Source organism: Canis lupus, chromosome 29 (genome assembly GCF_011100685.1).
Source record: "Canis lupus familiaris isolate Mischka breed German Shepherd chromosome 29, alternate assembly UU_Cfam_GSD_1.0, whole genome shotgun sequence".
Lineage (NCBI taxonomy): Eukaryota > Metazoa > Chordata > Mammalia > Carnivora > Canidae > Canis > Canis lupus.
In genome coordinates this window covers 11,432,728-11,457,106 of record NC_049250.1, presented here as the reverse complement: position 1 = coordinate 11,457,106, position 24,379 = coordinate 11,432,728, and the positions used below count along the sequence as shown (strand labels likewise).

Below are 24,379 nucleotides of genomic sequence, written 5' to 3'. Positions count from 1 at the left end.
AAATTGGATTTTATCCAAGTTGTTACTAACGTGAAATGTAAAAAAAAAACAGGACTAAGCAGCAGCTTGCTACCTGCAGCTTGCCTACAAGGGCAGCCCATTATGGATACAGTTATTCAACCACTTAAAAATCCGTCTAGCTGGTAAACCAGGAGAATTTCTTCATCTTATACCAAAGGTTATATTGAAAAAATATAACAAGTACTTATACAACCTTTACTTAAAAGGCAGATGAATCAATTCACCAAGTATTATATTATAAATCACAATTATTGCTTTAATTTATAATTAATTCATTTCTCTATTTATTAATTTTTATGCCAAGTGAAGTAAAACCTTGACCATCAATGATTTTGGAAACGTGTACTTTTACTTTGACCTTTGAAACAGTAAGACTAAACTGAACTAACAATACTTTCTCCAAAGAGATAAAAAGATTACCTTTGATCAACAGATTCATTTATACTGAAGACTTCTGTAGACCTAAAAAAGCCTGCCTCTTTCCAAGGGGGTTCAAAATCAAGAGAGGTATCTCAAGGTACCAAAAGTGGGTACAGAAGAAATCGAGGAAACAATTATTGATCTTAATACATCCTTCCTGAAGACTAGTGAAAAAGGGCACCTCCTACTTGATATTATTCTCAATCTCAAGTGGCCTGTGAGGATTATCTGAGATAGGAAATAACTTTCCTTTATGGAATCCAAAGAAAATCTCAGGATCAAAGAATTGCCATTTTGCTGATTAATATGTGATCTTATTCCTTCAACCCAAGTAATTACAGTTCGCAGTCAGCAAAATGAATAGCTTTTTCTATCGACAAGACCTCCCTCACTAACTTAAAGATGCTCAACAAATCAGAAAAATTATCTCTAAGATATTACTATTAATAAAGCACTTTGCAGCTTACAATAAGGTACCTGCACACATTTTTTTCACTTCAAATACAAAAATCCTGTGAGATAGATATAAGCCAGGCATTCCTGCTGTCTTTTCCAGATGAGAAAATAGAAGTTGAAGAGGTCTGAACTTCACCAAGGGAACAAGCAAGCAAAGGGGTCCTTGCACTAATCAAGATATTGTAATTACAAATACTAGGCTCTTGGAAAATTTTCAAGAGTGTTGTCTAAGCTAAAATAACCAGAGAGGAATTAGATTAACATATTACAGTCGACCTTTGAACAACATGGGTTTGAACTGTGCAAGTGCACTTATACATGGATTTTTTTTTTCAATAAATACAGTAGAGTACTATCAATGTATTTTCTTTCTTATGGTTTCCTTAACATTTTTATCTTTAGCTTACTTTCTTTGTAAGAATACGGTAAATAATACATGTAACATAGAAAATATTTGTTAATCGGCTGTTTATGTTATTGGCAAAGTTTCCAGTCAACAGTACACTATTAGTAGTTAACTTTTTGAGAAGTCAAGGTTATAAGTGGATTTGACTTTGTGGGGGTTGGTGCCTCTAATCTCCATGTCATTCAGGATCAAGTGTATTTGCCTTCTATCCTAGATGCATAGGAATTATTACTAAAGTTGGACAAGTGCTAAAGGAGGAGTCATTCATCGATATTAACAACACTGGGGGAAGCAGAACAAGCATGAATACACCACTTACGCTGACATATCAACTGTAAATAAATGGAGGGAAACAAATTACTGACACTTGAATTTCAAAGACAGCTATAAAGTTTGAAAAGAACAAAAACCAAAAACGTATAGCATTGGTGAACAAGCCTATAGGGTACACTTGGCAGGTAATATATTAATTTTACAAGTAGGAAACTCAGGAATTTTAGTTAATTGTTCATGTGCACAATAAGAATTAGTAATAAGTATCTTCTTTCCATTAGACTCTTTCCACATTGTCCTACAAGGAATAGGTCACATTACACATGCTTGGGAAATCTGACTACCATATTGCTTCCTATGTGGGGCATAGTAAGCCAAAACAGGACATAGTACTTGCCTTCTCCAAAAGCCCACGGCAAATGGGCATGCTTGCGACCTATGCCTTGATCCCTGCCCATGTGACTGAGCAAGGGTGGGGACCTGACAGTATAAATTAATTCAATTTGGTCAATGACTGGGGCACCTGGGTGGCTCAAGAGGTTAAGCGTCTGACTCTTGACCTTAGCTCAGGTATTGATCTCAGGGTCCTGAGTTCAAGCCCTGCAATGGGCTCCACTTAAAATTAATTAAATTAATTCATCCATCAATGATTAAATTATCCTAATAAAAGCATCTCAGACCGAATCTTTTAATAAAATAGCAATGGGCTTTATAAAAAACAATGGGCTTTATAAAAAAGTGAAAAAATAAGAATGAGAGTTAATTGATAACTACTCCGAAGAATGACTACTCTGAATAATGATTTAAATTCACAGCTAAAGCAGATGTGCACACCTCGTACCCACAATTCCACTCAAAGGTTTATCTCCAGAACTTTAGCAAACATGTTCAAGGAGGCAGGCACAAAAATAATCCACGTAGTATACTGTCTTTTAAAACACCACAGACAATCCAGCCTAAAATTTCTTTTTTTTCCCCTTAAGATTTTATTTATTTATTTAACAGAGAGCACTCAAGCTGGCGGAGCAGCAGGCAGAGGGAGAGGGAGAAGCAGGCTTCTAGGAGCCAAAGGCAGATGCTTAACTGACTGAGCCACTCAGGCAACTTGGCCTAAAATTTCCTTAGGCGAAAAGAATGGGAAAATTGTGGTAGAGTCAAACAACAGGATATAAGTAAAATTAAACCAACATAATTTAATTAAAATTAAACCAATCTAGCAATTAATATCAATAAGATAGAACAAAATGTATGAATACCGATAAATCTCCCAAAATAATGCTGAACTAAAAAGTCTGAGTAAAATTCCAATATAAAGTTGAAAAAATATATAAACAATTGTGCACTGTTTACAAATACACACATACATATGTAGTAATCATCTAAAACCTTTCATACAAATAATAAACACCAAATTTAGGAGAGTAGTGAAGAGTATAACAAAGTGCTTCAACTGTATCTGTAATATTTGTTTCCTAAACAAAGCACAAAAATAAACCCTTGGGTCCAAAGAAAAAAGGAAAAATGATGAAAAAGTACACACACTAAGCAAATATGAGCCAAAATAAAAAAAAAGATTAAAACACTTGAGAACCCCAAACTACACTACCAAATAAACAATACATAAGAAACAAAACAAGACAAAACCTCACAGTATGTAAAAGTAGAGGATAACTTAATGACAAAGAATAACTCTTAAAAAAAAAAAAAAAAAAAAAAAAGAATAACTCTTCAGTGAGATGCAAAGACCTGAGCCCAGGGGGCACCAGTGGTAGAGTGGCTGCCTTCAGCTCAATTCATGACCCCTAGGTCCTAGGATCAAGTCCCGCATCAGGCTCCCTGTGGAGAGCCTGCTTCTCCCACTGCCTTGTCTCTGCCTCTCTCTCTGGGTCTCTCATGAATAAATACAATCTTAAAAAAAAAAAAAAGAAAAAAAGACCTGAGCCCATACACACTTTACCAATTATCCCTAGAATTTACTGGGGGTATAATCACTCTGACAAAACTAAAAACAAAACAAAAATAAAAGCATTGTCATAATAGATGTTATTTTACCCTAAAAGTCAAGACACTATTAAGAATATACAGATATCAAGTCTGATCTGGTGAACACGTATGGAACCCTGAACCAACCGCATACACAATACACTTTTCAAGCACACACAGAATATGTATGTACACATACTGACCAAGTAGCTGGCTACAAAATTAGCTTCAAAAACTAAAGAATCAATACACACAGTCTACATACTCTTACCTATGCAAAAAAAAAGTCAGAAATAGATAATAAAAACACTGTTAAAAAGAAAAAAAAAACATGTTTAAAACAAAACACACATGAGTGCCTGGCTGGCTCAATCAGTAGAGCATGTGACTTTTTTTTTTTTTAAGATTTTATTTATTTTTTCATGAGAGATACAGAGAGAGAGGCAGAGACACAGGCAGAGGGAGAAGCAGGCTCCATGCAGGGAGCCCGTCATGGGACTCAATCCCCGGTCTCCAGGATCATGCCCTGGGCTGAAGTCGGTGCTAAACCACTGAGCCACCCCAGGCTGCCCTAGTAACCATTTCTTATTCAAGTCACTATGACATATATTATCTCATATATTCATTCCATTTTATAGATGAGGGCACCAAGGCAGATTAAAGATGTTGCCCAAGTTCATATAGCTGATAAGGGGCAGAGAAAACACTTTATTCTTGTTTTATACAGGACTTTACTATTTTCTTATCCTTTATACCCATTTTGCATGAGTGGACGTGATGTCTGTTTTAGTAAAGGGGACTGAGGGACTATGTACTTCCATTGCAACTCAACAAAACAAGCGGTTGTTGGTAAGCCAACAAAAGACGTCTATACAGGGTGCCTGGGCAGCTCAGTTGGTTAAGTGTCCGACTCTTGATTTTGGCTCAGGTCATGATCTCAGGGTTGTGAGATTGAGCCCCATGTCTCCACTTGTCACTCAGCAGGAGTCTACTTGAGATTCTCTCTCCCTCTGCCCCTCCCACTCATTCTGTCTCTGGAATAAAAAAATAAATCTTAAAAAAAGAAAAAAATCTGATATGGAATTTGTAGGAATCAAGAACTACATATGATATGGGAGAGCATGGACTTTGGAGTCAGAAAGACTTGGGATTAAATTCCAAATGTTAGTCAGTTACTAGCTCTGTGATGTGACAGTCTTCCTTTCCTCACCTGTAAAATCAAGCCTTCATCGTGAATTATTACTGCTCAGATTCAATGAGCCACACCATTAGAAAAAGCCCTTTATGTATAAATATCCTGGTTGTATATTTATATTCTTTTTTTTTTTAATTTTTTAAAATTTATTTATGATAGTCACAGAGAGAGAGAGAGAGAGAGAGGCAGAGACACAGGCAGAGGGAGAAGCAGGCTCCATGCACCGGGAGCCCGATGTGGGATTCGATCCCGGGTCTCCAGGATCGCGCCCTGGGCCAAAGGCAGGCGCCAAACCGCTGCGCCACCCAGGGATCCCGTATATTTATATTCTTCACTACACTACACTGTAGTCTTTTAAAGAGGAATCAGAGGAAAAACGCTTTTCAAGACCATCAGGAATGATTAAGTATATGCATACATGCTTTAAAAAAAATAATGCGTACTATAATTAAGGTAAACAAGCAGGGTTCTCTCTTTGTATAGCTTAATACAGTGCCTACTTCATAAAGGTGTATACAGAGTCAAGAATTAATATTGCTTCAAACTTTCAATTTACAGTTTCTCCTTAGCCCCCTGTGGTAGGCAGAATAATGCTACTCCCCCCATACAAAAAACTGTACACTCTCATCCCCAGAACCTATACATGGCAAAAGGCTCTTTGCAGATGTGATTAAAATGAGACTTTGAGATGGGATTATCTTGGATTATCCAGATAAATCCAATCTAATCAAACAAGTCTACACACAGAGAACCTTTCCCAGCTTTGGTCAGAGAGCTGAGATGACCCAAGAAGAGTCAGAAAGACGCGACACTGGAAACACCTGGCCTGCTGTTGCTGGGCCTGAAGACAGAGGATGGAGGATGGGGGCCAGGGACCAAGGAAGGTGGGTGCGGTGAGCTCTGGAAGCTGAGAGCGTCACCCAGATGACAGACAGCCAGCAAGAAAAGGGAGATCTTAGCCCCATGGTGGCAAGAAAGTATATTCCACCAATAACCTGAAAGAGCAATTCGAATCCCTCTAGAAGGGAACCCAGCCCTGCTGAAACCTTGATGTTGGCCTGCTGAGAAACACATCAGACTTCTGACACATGCTGACATGTACATGAACTTACATAACTGTAAGATAATAAATCTGTGTTCTCTGAGCTCCTCTAGCGCATGGTGGTTTATTATGGTAGCAACACAAAACAAATGTACCTTCTTTCTCCCATTTGAAGGAATAAAACTATCACAAATTTTTATATAAATGTCATTAAATCTTTCTTGAAACAAAAAGAAATCAATTAGCCAATGCATGTAGCCTACCCAGTGGAGGCTACCTAGCACAAAACTCATGATTTTCTGAAGCACCATCTCTGTGCCAGGCACTGTCTTGCTCCAAGAGCTTCACTGCAGTATGCATCTATCGACATTCATTTTCTTCCCTTCTCTCTCAGATATGACCAGAAACACACTGTCAGCCACACCCGAAAATTGGAACATTTTGAAGAGCAAACTGAGAGAAAACCTAAAGAGCTACATCATAGCTGTGAAGAGTAAAAACTTAAAAGGGAAGAAATACATAAGTAATTGCCCCAAACGACACTGCTCAGTTTCTTCATCTATAAAATGGTAACCTCAAATATCTTTTGAAGCAATAAAAAACGAAGTTTTGATACCATGTACAAACTATAAGTCTGAAAAATGGCTCATGAAAACCTACTGCACAGATAGTACCCAAAACTAATGTGATGAAGAATTCCATATAAATTCGGCCTGGCTATAACTTACAGATTAACTTAAAAATCCAGAAAGCAGAAAATCTGACAATAGGAATAAAAAATACATTCTAGAAAAATATACACAAAGGCCCATGACGGACCTGCAGATGAATGTCATCATACTACCACTAAAAAACAGTGCTTTTAAAAAATATAGATGTCCAGGACCCACTGCAGGTCTTCTAAACAGCATCTCAAAAAGGATAAGACCCAAGTTGTTTTCATTGAAATATACTGTACGAATTAAAAGGGGGGTGACTACAGGTGAATGACAACTGAGGGAATCTAGCATCTTTTTGCCAGATGTCTTTTCAAGTAAAGAACAGCATATATTCTAAAACTTACAAATAAACAAGGCTGATGAACCAAATGGGAAAGTTTCATGGAAAAAGTAAAGTTAGAAAGGGGGACAAGGGAGATCAGTACGTGGTTGCATCTTTTGTAGCAAAGGACACAGCCTCACAGATCAGGATGAGGAAAAAATAACAAAATGGAGCAAGCACAGCTGGGCCAGAGTGAGGGGGAAAACAGCTGAGCTGGCAAAATTTGGATCCCTCAAAAACCCAGCAAAATTACTGGCTACTGCAAGAAATGGAGAGCTGGCGAGATAAAATGGGGGAAGAGGGATCAGAGGGGCAGAGAGAGGAGAAAACTCATTTTGTGTTGGAGCAGGAGCGGTCAAAGAGAACAAAAGGGACGAGCACTGAGAAAGAAGAGAGGGGGGCATTATTTGAGATGAGGACGCAGGCTTATCAGGAGAGATGAAGGGAAAAAGGATGAGACCACCACAACCATGCCTCTATGATTCAATACAAAGTCTTAGTAGCAAGAATTATAATGTTAGGGGAAGCAAGTAGCAAACAAACTAGTTAGGAGAGAAAGAGAAAAGGAAAAGGGCTAGTCACAAATCCTAAAATCAACTACAAATAACATGCATAAAGCAACAACTTAGGTAGACCAGAATATATTTCTAGGGGCACCTGCACCTGTATGGTGCACTCAGTTTAAACACCTGACTCTTGATTTCAGCTCAGGTCATGATCTCAGGGTCCTGGGATCAAGCCCAGCAACCAGCTCCACACTCAGTGTGGAGTCTGCTTGAGATTCTCTTTCTGCTCCTCCTGCTCATGCTGTCTCTTTCTCTCTCTCAAATAATATATAAAATCATTTAAAAAGACTATACTGTCTAAATTCTAGATGATGTTAAAAGGTATGTTTCAGACATATTTTAGCTCTCTCACTAAACAGGACTAATACACCTAAAAACAGACAAAACGAAACAATATAGAGATGCAAAAGTTCCGGAACTATGAAGAAAAGCAAGAGAAGAATAGAGAATTCAAGCTGGTGGAAGCCTGGGAAAGGAAGTAAGTGATGAGGATCTGTGTTTCTTTAGCATGGATATGTTGTAATTCATTACTGTTCCTTAAAACTATTCAAGTATACATAGTATGTACATACATATGCAGGCTACATTTCATCATAAAATAAGTGGAATTTTTCTACCTTCGAATTTCTCTGTTTTTCCAGTTTGTTTTCTGAAGATAATCCAACAAACTTGCTCATATGATTAAATAAAATGGTTGATGTTTCTGGCCTCAGGTTTTGCAACAAGGAGCTCCATCTCAGACCTAGTAAGAATCTCTGGGGGTTGGGCCACTGAATCTTTATTTAAAAAAAAAAAAAAAAAAAAAGAAGAAACCACCATAAGTGAGTCTCAAGAACCTAAAGAAACTCAAGTTTGTGTCTCCCACAAGACAGGCGTTCTTCTGTCACAGCTCTAAAGCTCTGGAGAATCTAATGCCACTCTTCCCCAAGTGCTCTGGGATTCTGCCTCTATGTTGTAGGTTTTTGATCTTTCAACTTCTCCCCTATCGTCGCCCACATACACACACACTCAACACCCCTTCACATTCCTGCAAACCTGATCTTGGTGTCAACTCCACACGTCTCCCTCCTTCCCTCTCTTTCACCGTCTTTGGTAAAATGGCTCCCACTAAGGCTCAGTAGTTAACTTAAAAAAAAAACAAACACCAAGAAGTAGTATATGTGAGATTGTCTGATCGAACGGCACACATGTACTTCCAACTACCTGCCAGACATTTCCCACATGCCCACCTGGCAAATCCTTACACATCATTCCAATTTCAGCTCAAGTATCATCTTCCAGGTAAAGCTTGCAGCACCTCCTCCAAGGGCCCCATTACTTAACTACTAAAAATTTATTTTCGTATACAGCTCTTAGCCTCAAAAGATTTTTTCTTTTTAGATCTATCTATCTATTTATTTATTCATGAGACACATGGAGAAAGGCAGAGACATAGGCCGAGGGCAAAGCAGGCTCCTTGCTGGGAGCCTGATGCGCGACTGGATCCTGGGACTGGGATCATGCCCTCAGCCGAAGGCAGATGCTCAACCGCTGAGCCACCCAGGCGTCCCATATCCTCAAAAGATTTTAAGAAAAAGAAGAAAAAAACTGTGTGGGAGTGGGGAGAAAAGGGACCAATGAAGGAAGGAAGAGTGGAGGGGATGAGTATGATGCAGCAGGGAGTAATGCGGTTTGTTAACAATCTTAAAAGAACAGGACTTGGTCAAGTGGAAAAGTTTTGACCTAATCTTTCATCGTTTTTGGGTGGGGGGCAAAGCAAGAGGGTCATTTCAGATAGAACACAACTGGTTTTGAGCTTTTGTGTGCCTAGCTGAGTGGCAGAGAAGGGGAAGGAGGGCTAGTGATCAAGTTAGAATGGGAAGCAGTTGCCAAAATTTTAGGAGCAACAATAACAGGTTTATTACAATTTTTCTCTTTCTGTATTTGGTAACTGTCTGGTTATGCTATTAGGCCATGCTTGTTAAAAACCAATTTCCACTTTATATCTAGATTTAAATGACACATCACCTAAATAGTTTCTCAGGAACATGACAGCAGTACCAATGAAAAAATTTAAAACTGCATTTTAACTGCATTTGGCCCTAGAGTTAAGAAAACAAAGATTTCAACAGTATCACCATGATGGCGTAAAAAGTCTTTAAAAGTCTCTTCTAGGGCAGCCCCGGGTGGCCCAGTGGTTTAGCGCCGCCTTTGGCCCAGGGTGTGATCCTGGAGACCGGGGATCGAGCCCCACATTAGGCTCCCTGCATGGAGCCTGCTTTTCCCTCTGCCTGTGTCTCTGCCTCTCACTCTCTCTGTACCTATCATGAATAAATAAATAAAATCTTAAAAAAAAAAAGTCTCCTCTATGAAGCAGGAAGTCTGAAAGACAAAGTGTGTGTGGTACTTTTACATTTGTTCTCATTTTATCTCATTACTGAGAGAAAAAGGAAAGGTTAAAAATGATAGTTTATTATAAACTAGTGAAAGTGAAAAAAAGGAAAAGTAGCAATTTCCTTCACCCTAAGACACATATTTTTCATACTATGACTTTTGAAGAAATCAGGATGGCTATCACACTACTAATTTAATACCATCTTTTGGTGGGGAGACAACATTAGATGTACCTTATAACTATGCATATATTTTGAATTAAGGAAACACGGTAAAGGATTTTGGCCCAAGTCAGCGGCAGAATTGTATATTTAAGTTTTTAATGTATATAAACATGAACATAGTGGACTGTTTGGCTATGCTTTCATTAATTTAATTAAATGTACATGGCCTTCTACTAGGCACTTCTTGAAATGCAAAGCTATATTAAACATCTTTCCTGCCCTCCAGAGGTATATAATCGAATACAGACGTCTACACAAGAATCTATAAAGCAGTCTGGCATTAATATAAGAACAATACAAAGTATGATACATCCAGATAAAGGAGTAGTACTCACTGCTAGCCAGGATACCAGAAAAAGCCTAACACATCAAAAGAGCTTAATATATTTTGACTTTGAAAGCATTATGGAAGACCTGGATTAAACTTTGAAGGACTGATAGAATTTCCACCGAGAAGACACTCTAAGCAGAGGGAGCAGAAGGAACCACGAAAAAGCACAGAAATCAGCCACTGAGCCTCACTGGCAGAAGGTAGGGAATAGTGGGAAAGAAGGCCAGCAAAGAAAACAGAGGCTAAAATAATGGAGTTCCTGGAAGGTGAAACTAAAGAACGTGAACAGACGACCAGTCTCCTAAGAGCCAGGTATCACCAAGATTAATCTGACAGGAAACTACATGGGCTGGAGTGGAAAGAAAGTACTGCTGTATACAGTCTGCCATCAAGTGCCTGAACCTAGGTGATAACAATAGCAATGGCAAGAAAGGAGTGTCTTCCCTATAAACTGCCTGGGGGTTGTTTTCCAATGAGGGCAAATTCCAGGAGCACAGAGCACCAGTTTGCGTGATTTGTAGCTCCAGTACTCCCAGCACAATACCCTACCCAGAGTAGATGCTCAGTAAGTAAGCGGAAAATCTGCATCTTCACCACTGCTAAGTCTATTCCCACCCTTCTTTGTACTTCTCAAACATATTCATATCATAGTTAACATAAATTCCCTCTCCAACTTGGGTTTACTGCCTAAATAAAAATTTTCCAGTGGGCTTTAGACCCAATTCCTTCTCCTTTAAAACATGCCACAGCTTTTTTTTTTTTTTTTAAAGTACATAAGCTGGCCACTAAACATCTGCAAAACACTGCTCTACCCAAGACTTTACATAGAAAACCATCCAGGCTCTGTACAGGCACGCCTGGAAAAACAAAAAACAAAAAAACAAAACAAAACAAAAAACAACCCTGCTAAAAAGCTGTATTTACAGCAGCAAGTTTTTCTAGGAGCCGGCAATAAACAATCAACGTGATTCTTGTGTTACTTACTGAATTCGCCACATCACTAGTGCAACCACAAGCGGCTGCTTACATTTCCAAAGTTGTGCAAATGGTCCAAAGTTGTGCAAGAGTCCTCACTGAAACCAGACTCTGGTATATAAATAGTTACAACACTTGAACAAGCTTTAGTTTTATTATTAGATTCAAAGGAATGCCAAAATCACAGGTATTAAAAAAATATATCACGAGTTTGTTGACTGATCTGCGAAATATACTCTGATGTTATCTCAAGTGAGAACCGCTGAATTCCTTTCTGCTTCAGACTGTCTATCGTGTCACCTGAAAACTGACAGTTGCCACCCGGAATCTGATACATCCAAGAAATCACAGTGCCCCCAACACACACACAGGCACACGCAGAGCACGGGCCGGCCTTGCATCACTCCCAAATAACCCCAGTTTACACGTGGCAAACTCGACACAACTTTCACGCTTTAATGACCTCGAAAGGAATTCCCCGGCCGCCAAGCGATGGAACACGACTAACTCTGACTTGGGATTTGAGGGTGTTAAAACAAACAAACAAGCAAACAAACAATTTTTCCCCTTTAAGGCTCCCTTCTCTGAAGCCTTCTCAGCCGCCTGTCCCACGCGAGGAGCACCCTGCCCAGCCCCTGACAGGTGCGTGTAGGCTGGGAAAGGTGGGACTGACCGGGGAGCCCAGGGCCTCCTCCCATCACCTTCTGCTCTCATCTGCCTCCCATCTTCCTTCTCGAGGGCGGCGAGGAGGCCCAAGGTGAGGGGCCGCGGCGGGGCGTGCAGTCCTCCACGTCAGGCCCCGGTGACCCCCGGCCGGGCCGCCCCTCCCGTCACACGGTTCCCAGGTCCCAAGTCGCAAGCGGCTGCCGCGGCCCCCAGCTGCAGGGCCGCCCGGGGCGGGGGCGGCGGACAGGGCCCGGCCAGGCCGCGGCCGCTCGGCTCGCAGTGCCCACGTCACCAGCTCCAGCACTGCGGAAATGGAGCGGCGCGGCCGGCACGGAGGGAGGGAGGCGCCGTTGGCGCCCGCGCCGCTGCAGACGCCGTTTGCCCCTCAGCCCCGGCCGGGAGGCCGCCGACGTTTGCCTGGCCGCACCCCGGGCCCTCACCTGTGTCGCCGATGATGATGTACTTGAAGAGATAGGCGTACGCCATGGCCGCGGCCGCTCGGTGCCAGGGCACACGGCTCCTCCTCCCGCTACTGCTCCTCCTCCTCCTCCGCGCCCCTCACCCCGGCGCCACTCGGCCTCGAAACGCCAGGCCCCGCCCGCCGCAGCCGTCGCCGTCAGCCGCCGACACTTAAGGGCCGAGAGGAAGCAGGACGAACTGACACCCGCACAGCCGGTGGAGACAGCTCCCGACCGAGCTCAGTCGAACAATAACAGCCGCCGCGGCACCCCCGCCCCGCCTCCGCGCCGACCCGGAAGTGCTGCGGCCGCCGGCGCCGCCGGAGGAAAGGGGAGGAGCCGCGCACGCCGGCCGCGCCCCGCACGCCGGAGCCCCGCCCCCCCGGAGCCCCGCCCCCGGAGCCCCGCCCCGCCCAGCGCAGAGCCGGCCGCGCCCCGGCCGCGCCCCGGCCGCCGAGAGTCCTGCGCCTCCCGGAGCCCGTCGTCCCGGCGCTGCTGAGGGGCGGCCCCGGCGGCCGGGGGACGCCGGGGGAGGGGAAGGAACCGGAGGGCCGGGTCCCCGCGCCGCCACGCGCATGGGCGCCGCGTCCTTCCGCCCTGCCGGGGGCGCGCGGGCACGTGCGGGAGACGGAGGCCGCGTTCGGCCGCGTTCGGCGCGGGCCTGGCCTTGGGCTCCTGGAAGGTGCTTGGGGAGGCGGGAGCGCCGCGGGGTGCGCCGGAGGGCGGTGGTGTCCCCGCGTTCGGAGACCCGGGCTTGACAGGGCGAGTCGCTCACCGTGCGTCAGGGGGCGTGAAGTAGAGTGTGGTGTGCCCTGTGGCCGAATATTACGAGGCTCCGACAGAGAAGCCTCACATGCAAAAACAAGGCGCAGAAATCGGTGTAGACGTGTGTGTATATATATATATATATTTTTTTTTTTTACAGATTTTATTTATTTATTCATGAGAGGCAGAGACACAGGCAGAGGGAGAAGCAGGCTCCATGCAGGGAGCCCGACGTGGGACTCGATCCCAGGTCTCCAGGATCACACCCCGGGCTGCAGGCAGACGCTTAACCTCTGAGCCACCCAGGCGTCCCTAGACATGTATATTTATGTTATATGCATTGCTTATGTATATGAGATATATAACAATTATATGCTAAATATGCTCATATGCTTACGAATTACATGTTATTGTCGTATACATTATATATATGTATCTTTACCATTTTGTAAAAAAGAAAGCATGTCAAGGGTGGACTGAAATAGCGTCTGTTTGTAGCCATCCTGAAACACAGCTGGCATCAAGGGGAGGGCGGGTGGGAACGGAGGACACATCTGCGTTTCCCTGAATCTTTTATGTGCGGTTTGAACTTTTTTGCACTGTTCCTGAATTACCTACTGAAAAAAAACATAGGTTGAAAGGAAAAAACAAAGTATCTTTTTTGTTCCATTCAACCAACATTTATTAAGTACATACTATGTCTCTGCATTGCGCAGCGTTGCCACGGAGGGCGGACGCTGTTGTGAAGGAACAGTTTGGGAAGAGGAGGCCGTAGAGTTCGTGGAAGTGTGAGGATGTGTTACCGGGAGAAGGTGATGTTTGCATCAAGAATATGAATGATGGGGAAGAGTTTGTGCAAAGGACAAAAGTTGGAGAATGGGAAATGAAGTTTAGGCAGGAGAAGCAGAGTCTGCAAAGTTCGTGGCTCCATTGAAGGAATTTAGAGTTGCAAGAGGAAGCTCATTTACCGAACCAAGGCAATGGAAGGACCATCTTTGGAGCGGGGGGCGGGGGGGGGGGGGGGTCACTGGGATTTAGTGACCCTGGTTCCTCTTGCCTCACGTTCTCTCCCCTTTGGGATCTCTCACTATATAATTCTACTGACACCTCCATGCTGAGCTGGCTAACGTGGGTTAGTACATGCTTTGAGTGGCCTTGCCAAGTATGAACTCATTGGTGGTTTCTGGAGTATTTGGAGGGGATTTTACCAAGGTTTCAGGGATAGCACGCAAGAATTTGACACAGAAAGTTACCTGGAATTGCATAAACTGGTTCACTCATCTTTGCTTTGGGGGAGGGGAGGTCCCTGCCCAAGACCTCCTAGTGGCCATTTTGTCCTTCCTGAGTGCCTTCCCTCAGGTCTTTCATGAGTGATAGATATCTAGAATGTTCCCTCAGTTGTTTTCTACTCTCAGAGACATGGCCTTTACTCAGAGCCTCAGCAGGACAGCTCTATCAAGATGACACACAAAAGCTGAGCATCCTTATGAGTCAGGAGCGTTCCCATACTGTTAGAGGAGGTGAGTCGCTGGAAAAGTCACTAGTGCCAGGTTATGCGAGGTCTTGTAGCCATGTCAGTATGCATATAGTACTTTACCAGGTGGACCCAGGGGAAACAAGAGAAGATCAGACTTGGGCATGTAAAAAAAAAAAATCATAGAAATGAATGTAGAGCTATAGCATAAAACAAAACCCAAAAACTTCGGAGGCCTGGCTTCTGGGTGTGGCCCTACCATTAACTGGATGATTGTGACAGATCATGTGGCCTCTCAGAGCTTCAGTGTACTCATCTGTAAAGTGAAGGAGTTAAATGTTGTTACCTTAAAGGACTAGTCTGAAGCTAATTTTAGCTAAGTCTGAAGTCTAATTTTATGTCTCTCCAACCTCCAGATCTGAAGCTACCTGTAAAGTATCAGTAATCCTCTCCTGACAAGGGCGGGGCCCCATGAGTCAGATGTATACTATGCTTGCACAGAACTGAGTGGCATCACTCCATTCCTGAGATGCACAGGAGCTGTAATGATCGCTTGCTGCCTGGCAGTGTAATCTAATGAAATGAGCAAAGACTCGATTTTCAAGTCCTTTGAGCCTCATTTGCCTTATTTGGAAAATGTAGATAATAACTGCCTCACAGTCAATTTAGGATCAAATAAGATATTGTGTGTGAAGATATTTTATAAATTATGAAAAACATATACTTAATACATAACTCTTAGTACTGAATAATTATTTTAAATTACCTTGAAGGAGAAAAGGTGTAGTCACCATATGAGTCATATTTTTTTAAGATTTTGTTTACTTATTTGATATAGAGAGAGAGCGAGAGAGCATATGAGTGAGCACAGTGCTGGAGGGGCAGGGGGAGAAGCAGATTCCCTGCTGAGCAGGGAGCCAGACATGGGGCTCAATCCCAGAACCCCAGGATCATGACCTGAGCCAAAGACAGATGCTTAACTGGCTGAGCTACTCAGGCACCCCATGAGTTCATGTCTTAAAATCAGCTCCGTTCCTGGCTTTATTTTATGTCACTACCTTTATTTTCTTTCTACATTTAATTCATAATATTTTGTTCTATTTTCTCTATGCCTATATGCTGTCTTAAATCCTCTTTGAAACAATACAGGACATAAACAAAAGCCATACAAACCTCTTTTGAAACATTTGACTTAGCCCCCAAAATCCAAAAATATTTTTCAAGAGAAATTCCTCAGGCAAAATGACAGAAATATACCTCTTTTCCCCTAAGTGGTAGTACACTTCCTGGGATTTTCCATTCAGTTTGATTTTCAGTTATTTCTCTCTCTTGGGGATGAATTCTGATAACCTCATCTCTCAGTCTTACATCATACATGATCTGAAGGTCAAAACTGAAGTTTAAAGATTGTTAGACTACATTCTCTAAGATCCCCTCACTGAAGTGCTCCATGACATTTTAAAATACAGTATTATATTGAAATTTTGCGTTTACTTTTCCCAATCAAACTTTTCATGTGTTTAAATTTTCTCTGGTTTTTGATTGCTCTCAGACTGTGGAAAGAAGGAGCAATGGGGTGGATGGGATGGGAGAGGAGTGGTGTGAAATACTATAATCCACAGTCTTTTTTTTTTTTTTTTAAGATTTTATTTATTCATGAGAGACACAGAAAAGCAGAGACATAGGCAGAGGGAGAAGCAGGCTCCATGCAGGGAGCCTGATGCAAGACTCCATCCCAGAATTCCTGGATCACACCCTGGGCCGCTGAAGGCAGGTGCTCAACTGCTGAGCCACCCAGGCTGCCCTCCACAGGTTCTTTAGTTTCCATGGTTCCTTGGCCAGTCCTTGAGTGCACTCTGGGGGCTCTGTGATCCTCCAGAACTAGTATGCAAAATGTTCTATGTGTTTGCATTCATGTAATTTTATGGGAGAGATTCTTCCATAGGCCTATGACCCAGAAATCATTAAGAACCACTGTGAGGGGCACCTGGGTGGCTCAGTGGTTGAGTGTCTGTCTGCTTTTGGCTCAGGTCATGATCCTGGGGTCCTGGGATCCAGTCCTGCATCCTGCTTCTCCCTCTGTCTATGTCTCTGCCTGTCTCTCTGTGTCTCTCATGGATAAATAAATAAAATCTTAAAAAAAAAAAAAAAAAAAAGGCTGTGAAAGGTTTTCTTTCAGCCATTTGTAAATGCCATGATGGAACTACTTTTCCAGCAAATACTTAATCAGCTCAGTACCAGTGTTGAAGAAAGAAAGAACTAGGTTCAATTCTTGACTTTACCGCTTATCAGTTGATAAACTGATGGGTTAATTACTAAACACTCTAAGCCTTAGTTGTCTCATGAGATGACATAGAGTATCTAGCACAATCTCAAGCTCATAGTAGACATTAAATAAATATTAAAATTATTTCCCCCTTCCTTTCATCCTTTCCTTATTCTCCACCTCCAACCTGTCACTAAGAATAGTTAGGAGTTTAATGAGCCCAAGAAAGACCCTGACTTAAAGTAGATAAGAGTTTCCTTGTGCTAAGTCATGGATAGCTTTGGCCTGATGAGGTCTACAGGGAGACAATGTGTCATTCAGAGGACAGAATTTTGTTCTGGGAAATGGGAGTCGATTTTTTACAGAGGGAGAGCCATTTAAGTTGGGCCTTAAAGGGCATCATCTTTTATAGTTACTGCTTTAATTGATTCTTTTCAGACGCTCCAACAGCCCCTCCCCCCATCCCTTTTGTACTCTGGTCACCTTACCCACCTCATCTGCCATTTGTATTATAGTTGGGTAACACACTTAACATTCCCTGTTTTATTTGCTATTTGTGGCCTATTTCTGACCACTTGTCCAAGCCAGAAATGGCTGTTGTCTCTCTTCTACTTCATTCTGCTTATCCTTCAAAAGCTGACTTGGATAGTATAAATTTAATGATCACAAATTCATACCTTAGTCAATGTTTGAATGTAAGTGTTTGAAGAAACCTTCTTTTATATGTAGGCTATTCATTTTACCAATGCTGATTATTTGTAATAGAAGAGACCTACAGAAGTGCACAGATGTAAGAAACAGTTAATATTAGAATAATAAGCTCATGTTATAAAACAGTAAAAAGTATAACTACATAAAATATTTTGAATTAATTTTAAAGAACTTTGAAGTGAGTTAAAACCCAGGGTAGTGTTCTTAATTAATTATTTTTCTAAGTCCTTTACATTTGTCTAGTGCTTTCAGCAGAGAAAGTTGTCTAGAGAAAGGCCCAGTGTTGAATTCCTGGAGGCCTGAATTATATTCTTCTCTGCTACTAACTAGCTGATTTCAAGAAAATCCTCTTCAAACTTTTTGTCATCTGTTCAATAGAGATAATTCTAGCTGGTTATGTAATAAAACTGCTGAGAAGTAGATATGAGAACACTCTGAAAAGCATGTCAATACCAGGAGCAAGCATATATACCAAATTGCAGGTGAATGATTTTTTGCAAATGTATGTAATAAAAGACCAACTCCTACAGAACAGTAAAGCATCAGCAGTATTTTATTATCTGCAACGTTAGTCTTTTTGTCAGCAGAAACTAAAGTATGCAATTGCTTCAGACCCTACTACTCTCCACTTGTCTCTAATGTGTTGTAGGTCTTGAGTTAGCTGGTAGGTGTTCTTTGTTTTGGAAAAGTTGGGGTTGGAATGAGAATGGGGATGCATGAGGTGTGTATCTCACATTGTCTGAAGACAGAACCACTTCCTGTCCCGTGAGTGCTTCAGTTTCTTTTAATCTTTATTACTGAAGGTCTTCAAATTTTGATAAAGAGAAATCAGTTTTCTCTCCGTTTTTGAGGAAATTATAAACTGGCTGTGTCCCAGGGGGAGATGTAAACATAGAAAACCTTCTGTCCTGATTTCCTTTGAGTGAGAAGGGAATCTTAGAAAATAACTGGTACAGGGAACTGTGAGATCACATTTCAACCCTCTGCTATCCCCTCCCTCTTATGTACTCTTTATCTCTGCTTCTAATGATCTCACTATCAGAATTTTTAATATATGGAGTGAAAGAGAGGAAAATGGCCTACCACAGAATCATATTTGACTTGTAATCTGGAGAAAACAGAAGTATATTTTCCCAAATTTTCTGATTTTTGACAATAAAAATTATTAAAAGAATAAATATGTTTTTCAAAAGTGAGATTATATGTAAAGGCTCTCACATTTAAAAATCTGCAAAGCTAATTTAGGCTTGTGCCAAGAATCACTGCTGCACTTAGGCTCATTTAAATTCTCAATTTGAGGCGCATCTGGGTGGCTTAGTTGGTTAAGCGTCTGCCTTCTGCTTGGGTATGATCCCAGAACCCTGGGATCAAGCCCCACATCACCTTCCCTGCTTAGCAGGGAGTCTGCTTCTCCCTCTACCCCTGCTTGTGTTTTCTGTCTCTCTCTGTCAAATAAATAAAAGAAGTCTTAAAAAAAACATAGAATAAAAAATTTTAAAAATTCTTAGTGTGAGGAATGTAGCAATCAATCCTCAAGAGCCTCTGCAGGTGGGACACCTGGGTGGCTCAGGTGGTTAAGTGTCTGACTCTTGATTTCAGCTCAGGTCACCATCTCAGGGTTGAGGGATCAAGTCCTGCAACAGGCTTCATGCTCAGTGTGGAGTCTGCTTGAGATTCTGTCTCTCCCTCTGCCTTTGTCCCTCCCCCTGTTGGTGTGTTTGTGCTCACACACACACTCTCTCTGTCAAAATAAATAAATAAAATCTTTTAAAAAAAGAACCTCTTCAAGTAAACATTATGAAAAAGTACAATACAACCTTAAAATTGCAATAAACATTAATTCTCATACTGTTTTTGTGCATTAGAAGTCTAGGAGCAGCTTAGCTGGGTGGTTCTGGCTTGGGCTCTCTCATGGGGTTGTAGTTAATCCTTCAGCCAGATCTGTAGTCCCATGAATGATTGACCAGGGCTTGAGGATCTACTTCCAACTGGCTCCCTCCCTTTTGGCTGTTGGCAGAGGCCTTATTTCTTTATGACATGGACCTCTCCATAGGACTGCTTGAGTATCCTCATGACAGGCAGCTGATCACAAAGCCAGAACCTCAATCTCTTTTATCATTTAGCTTCAGAAATCACAACACCATCACTTCTGTATTCTTTTGGTCCCATGGACACACTATGATAAAAATGTAGGAAGAGACTACACAGGACGTTAACTCCAGAGGCCAGGATCACTTACAGTTACCTTAGAAGTCACCCTAGAAGCAGCATAACCTGAAGAGATCAAGGAGTGAAAACAAGGATCTAATAAATATCTCACCATCTGAAATCAGATACATTTGGGATCAAATCAGGTCCATTTAACCTGTCTACTAAAAGCTTGCTATGAATGGATGCATCAATAAAGTTTATTGTGGTTTTGACACTTCTAAAAATAATTTAGATTAAAAGTCTGATAAATAATTTTACAGTCAGAAAAGGTGGAGAAAACATTTTTTCAGTTTTTTAAAGATTTTATTTATGTGAGAGAGAGAGTGCACCAACAGGGGGGAGAGCAGAGGGACAAGCAGACTCCCCACTGAGCAGGGAGCCTGACGCAGCTCCTGACATCATGACCTGAACTGAAGTCAGATCCTTGACTCACTGAGCCACCTACGTGCCCCGAAAAGTTGTATTTCAAGGCAATCGTTTTGAGGACAGAACATAATGATAAAGTAGCTCCCAAATAGGACTTTTTTTTTAAGTTGCTGTTTGCTTCCTTTCCAAGTCCTTAAGAATTCATGTGTTTACAACAGAATAAACAAGATATTTCCAACTTCTCATTGGCTTCTTTGAATAATTTTATGGGAACTCAATATTTTTCTACCTATGAAAATTCTCATATCCAAATATTACAGTGGTTGATTATTCATTTTAAATTTCAAGTTTAAAAAAATCTAGATTAAGCAGAGGTAGGGGAAGCCTTTAGTTAAGCAGGTTTAAAATACAAACATGTAGGGATGCCTGAGTGGCTCAGTGGTTGAGAGTCTGCCTCCGGTTCAGGTCATGATCCCGGGGTCCTGGGATCGAGTCCTGCATCAGGCTCCTTGCGGAGAGCCTGCTTCCCCCTCTGCCTAGGTCTCTGCCTCTCTCTGTGTGTGTCTCGTGAATAAATAAATAAAATACAAACATGTAGAAGTTCGACTCATCATCTTATTCCCTATGAGTAGTCTTTTCTGGTATGTTAGGTTAGTAATATTCATTAGAAGAACTTCAGGCTCGGTCTCAGCCTCGCTGCTGCAGCCCAGAGACTGCTGAGCCCTGGTCCGTCCGCCGGCACCCACTCCAGACATCCAGTCATGGATAAAGTCGAGCTGGTGCAGAAGGCCAATCTGGCCAAGCAGGCTGAGCGATATGATGACTTGGCAGCCTGCATGAAGTCCTTAACTGAGCAAGGAGCTGAATTATCCAAGAGGAGAGGAATCTTCTCTCAGTTGCTTATAAAAATGTTGTAGGATCCCGTAGGTCATCTTGGAGGGTCGTCTCAAGTATTGAGCAAAAGATGGAAGGTGCTGAGAATAAACAGCAGATGGCTCGAGAATACAGAGAGAAAATTGAGACCGAGCTAAGAGATATCTGCAATGATGTACTGTCTCTTCCGGCAAAGCGTTTGATCCCCAGTGCTCCACAAGCAGAGAGCAAAGTCTTCTATTTGAAAATGAAAGGAGGCTACTACCGTTACTTGGCCGAAGTTGCTGCTGGTGATGACAAGAAAGGGACTGTGGATCAGTCACAACAAGCATACCAAGAAGCTTTTGAAATCAGCGGAAAGGAAATGCAACCAACACATCCTATCAGATTGGGTCTGGCCCTTAACTTCTCTGTGTTCTATTACGAAATTCTGAACTCACCGGAGAAAGCCTGCTCTCTTGCAAAGACAGCTTTTGATGAAGCCATTGCTGCACTTGATACATTAAGTGAAGAGTCACACAAAGACAGCACGCTAATAATGCAATTACTGAGAGACAACTTGACATCGTGGACATCGGACACCCTAGGAGACGAAACTGAAGCAGGAGAAGGGGGGGAAAATTAACTGGCCTTCCTACTTTTGTCTGCCTCATTCTAAAATTTACACAGTAGACCATTTGTCATTCATGCTGTCCCACAAATAGTTTTTTGTTTACGATTTATGACAGGTTTATGTTACTTCTGTTTTAATTTCTATATTTCCCATGTGGTTTTTATGTTGAATATTAGGGGAGTAGAGCCAGTTAATATTTAGGGAGTTACCTGTTTTCATCTTGAGGTGGCCAATATGGGGATGTGGAATTTTTATACTAGTTATAAGTGTTTGGCATAGTACTTTTGGTACATTGTGGCTTCACAAGGGCCAGTGTTAAAACTGCTTCCACGTCTAAGCAACGAAAACTGCCCACATCTTGGTTTGTCCTGGTGGGGAATAAAAGGGATAATTGGTTCCAGATACAGGTGTAGTTATTGTGGGTACTTTAAGGTTTAGGGCACTTACAAGGCTGTAGTAGAAAGGGTATCCTGTAGATATTAAATGTGAACCACGAGTATCTGTGGAATACTCATTCTCGATGTGCACACCTTTGACTACAGTTGCAGGAGTGTTCCTTTAGTTGTGACCCAATTTACTCTGGTTAAGGGCAGAAATGGTTCACATTCCATTATTTGGAAAGTTACCTGCTGTTTGCTTTCATTATTTTTGCTACACTCCTTTTATTTGTATTTAAATGTTTCAGGCAACCTAAGAACAAATGTACAAGTGAAGACGCAGTAAAAATGAATTGCTTGATATCCATTACTTTATGTATATCAAGTATAGCAGCAAAACAAAAATCCCATGTATTTAACCTTTTTGTTAGTTTTTTTTTCTGTTTTGTTTTGTTTTGATTCTTTGCTCTTGTGATTTTTTTTTTTTTTGATACTTGCCTAACATGCATGTTCTGTAAAAATAGTTAACAGGGAAATAACTTGAGATGATGGCTAGCTTTGTTTAGTGTCTTATGAAATTTTCATGAACAATCTAAGCATAATTGTTAAGAACACATGTATTGAGTAGTTGTAAGTGGAATAAAAGTTTTGTGAATGGACTTTTCAACTACTTTCTCTACAGGTTTTCATGTAAATTAGATTCTTGGTTCTGAAACCTCTCTAAAGGAAATTGTACATTTTTGGAAATTTATTCCTTATTCCCTCTTGACAGCTAATGGGCTTTTACCAAGTTTAAATACAAAGTTTATCATAACAAAATACTACTAATATAACTACTACTGTTCCCAACCATGTCCTGTATTCCTCCCCTACCCTGAAAAAAAAAAAAAAAAGCTTTTTTTCAGAGACAGGGGATTGATTGGAAAAAAGTAATGCGTTCCATTTAAAATTTTGGCATATGGGGGAACCCTGGGTGGCGCAGCGGTTTAGCGCCTGCCTTTAGCCCACGGCACGATCCTGGAGACCTGGGATCGAATCCCACGTCGGGCTCCCTGCATGGAGCCTGCTTCTCCCTCTGCCTGTGTCTCTGCCTCTCTCTCTCTCTCTCTCTCTGTGTGACTATCATAAATAAATAAAAATTAAAAAAAAATTAAAAAAAAATTTTTGGTATATGGTATTTTCTACCTTAGGAAGACACAATGTTCTTGGCCCATCATGACATTGGGTAGCATTAACAAAGTTTTGTGCTTCCAAATCACTTTTGTTTTTAAGAATTTCTTGATATTGTTATAGCCTGCCTTCAATTTTGATCCTTTATTCTTTCTATTTGTCAGGTGCACAAGATTACCTTTATAGCCTTCTGTCTTGTCACCAACCATTCCTAGTTGGTGGCCATGTACTTGGAAAAAAGGCCACATGTTCTTTCTGGCTCCACTCAATGTCTAAGGATACCTTGCTTCCTTTGCTTGCATTCCACAAACTATTTCCCTCATCCTATTTACTGAAGCAAATCTCTCCTTAGTTGATGAAATTGTGTTTATGTCCTTGTAAACCCTACCCATCCTGAATGGTCTGTCATTGTCTGCCTTTAAAATCCTTCCTCTTTCTCTCTTTAAATAATGATGGGACTAAGTTATACCTAAAGCTCACCCTACAGACTATTTCCTCAGTACCTTGCAGAAAACACCAAACAAAAATACCATTTTAAAAGAGGTGTATTTTTTCTTCTTTTAGAATGTAAGCTCCTCAAGAGCAGGGGCAATGTTTTCTGTATATTCTATTGTGCCTAGTACACTGTAAATGCTCCATAAATATTGATGATGGTTAAAAAAAAGAAGAACTGCAGACTCATATTAATTTTGGAATGGTGTTTGAAGTTTCCATTACTAGACTTAATCGAGAACATTTTTTATTCTTAATAAATAGGTATTTACATTTTCTTGAAACCACATTTGATATAGATTACACAAAACTGTTAGCAAAGACAGATTATTTGGCATTGATATATTTTTTTGTTAATTTTTCCTTTTGAAAAATTGATTATAGGCAGAACCCTCTTTGGGAATAGAGGGTTCCTCTCTTTAATCAACTGAATGCATTTCTGGAAAATTATCCTTCCACATCACTCCAAAAGACATTAAATCCAAACACGAAATATGATATTGTCTCATCTGAACCCAGAGATAAGCCATTTTGCTTATTTATAGGACAGACTGATTACTAACTACTAATTAAAACTCCCAAAATGAATTACTTACCTTTTCTTTCTTGAAAACAAGCAGAGGGATCCCTG

The 24,379-nt window shown here is 41.4% G+C and overlaps 2 protein-coding genes across 2 annotated transcripts in view; one reads left to right on the top strand and one right to left on the bottom strand.

Moving 5' to 3' along the window:
- Nucleotides 1-12,464, bottom strand: part of RAB2A (RAB2A, member RAS oncogene family) — an 88,128-nt gene extending 75,664 nt beyond the window's left edge. Inside the window, 1 exon segment of the mRNA NM_001003318.2 lies at nt 12,413-12,464. Coding sequence (NP_001003318.1) covers nt 12,413-12,458 — 46 coding nt within the window. The 5' untranslated portion in view covers nt 12,459-12,464.
- Nucleotides 12,465-19,330: 6,866 nt separating this feature from the next.
- On the top strand, nt 19,331-23,020 carry LOC609669 (14-3-3 protein zeta/delta-like). The gene is given in 2 exon segments (XM_038579241.1): nt 19,331-21,093; nt 21,096-23,020. Coding segments are annotated over 2 exon segments (735 nt in total). The 5' UTR covers nt 19,331-20,984; the 3' UTR covers nt 21,722-23,020.
- The last annotated feature ends 1,359 nt before the right edge of the window (nt 23,021-24,379 follow it).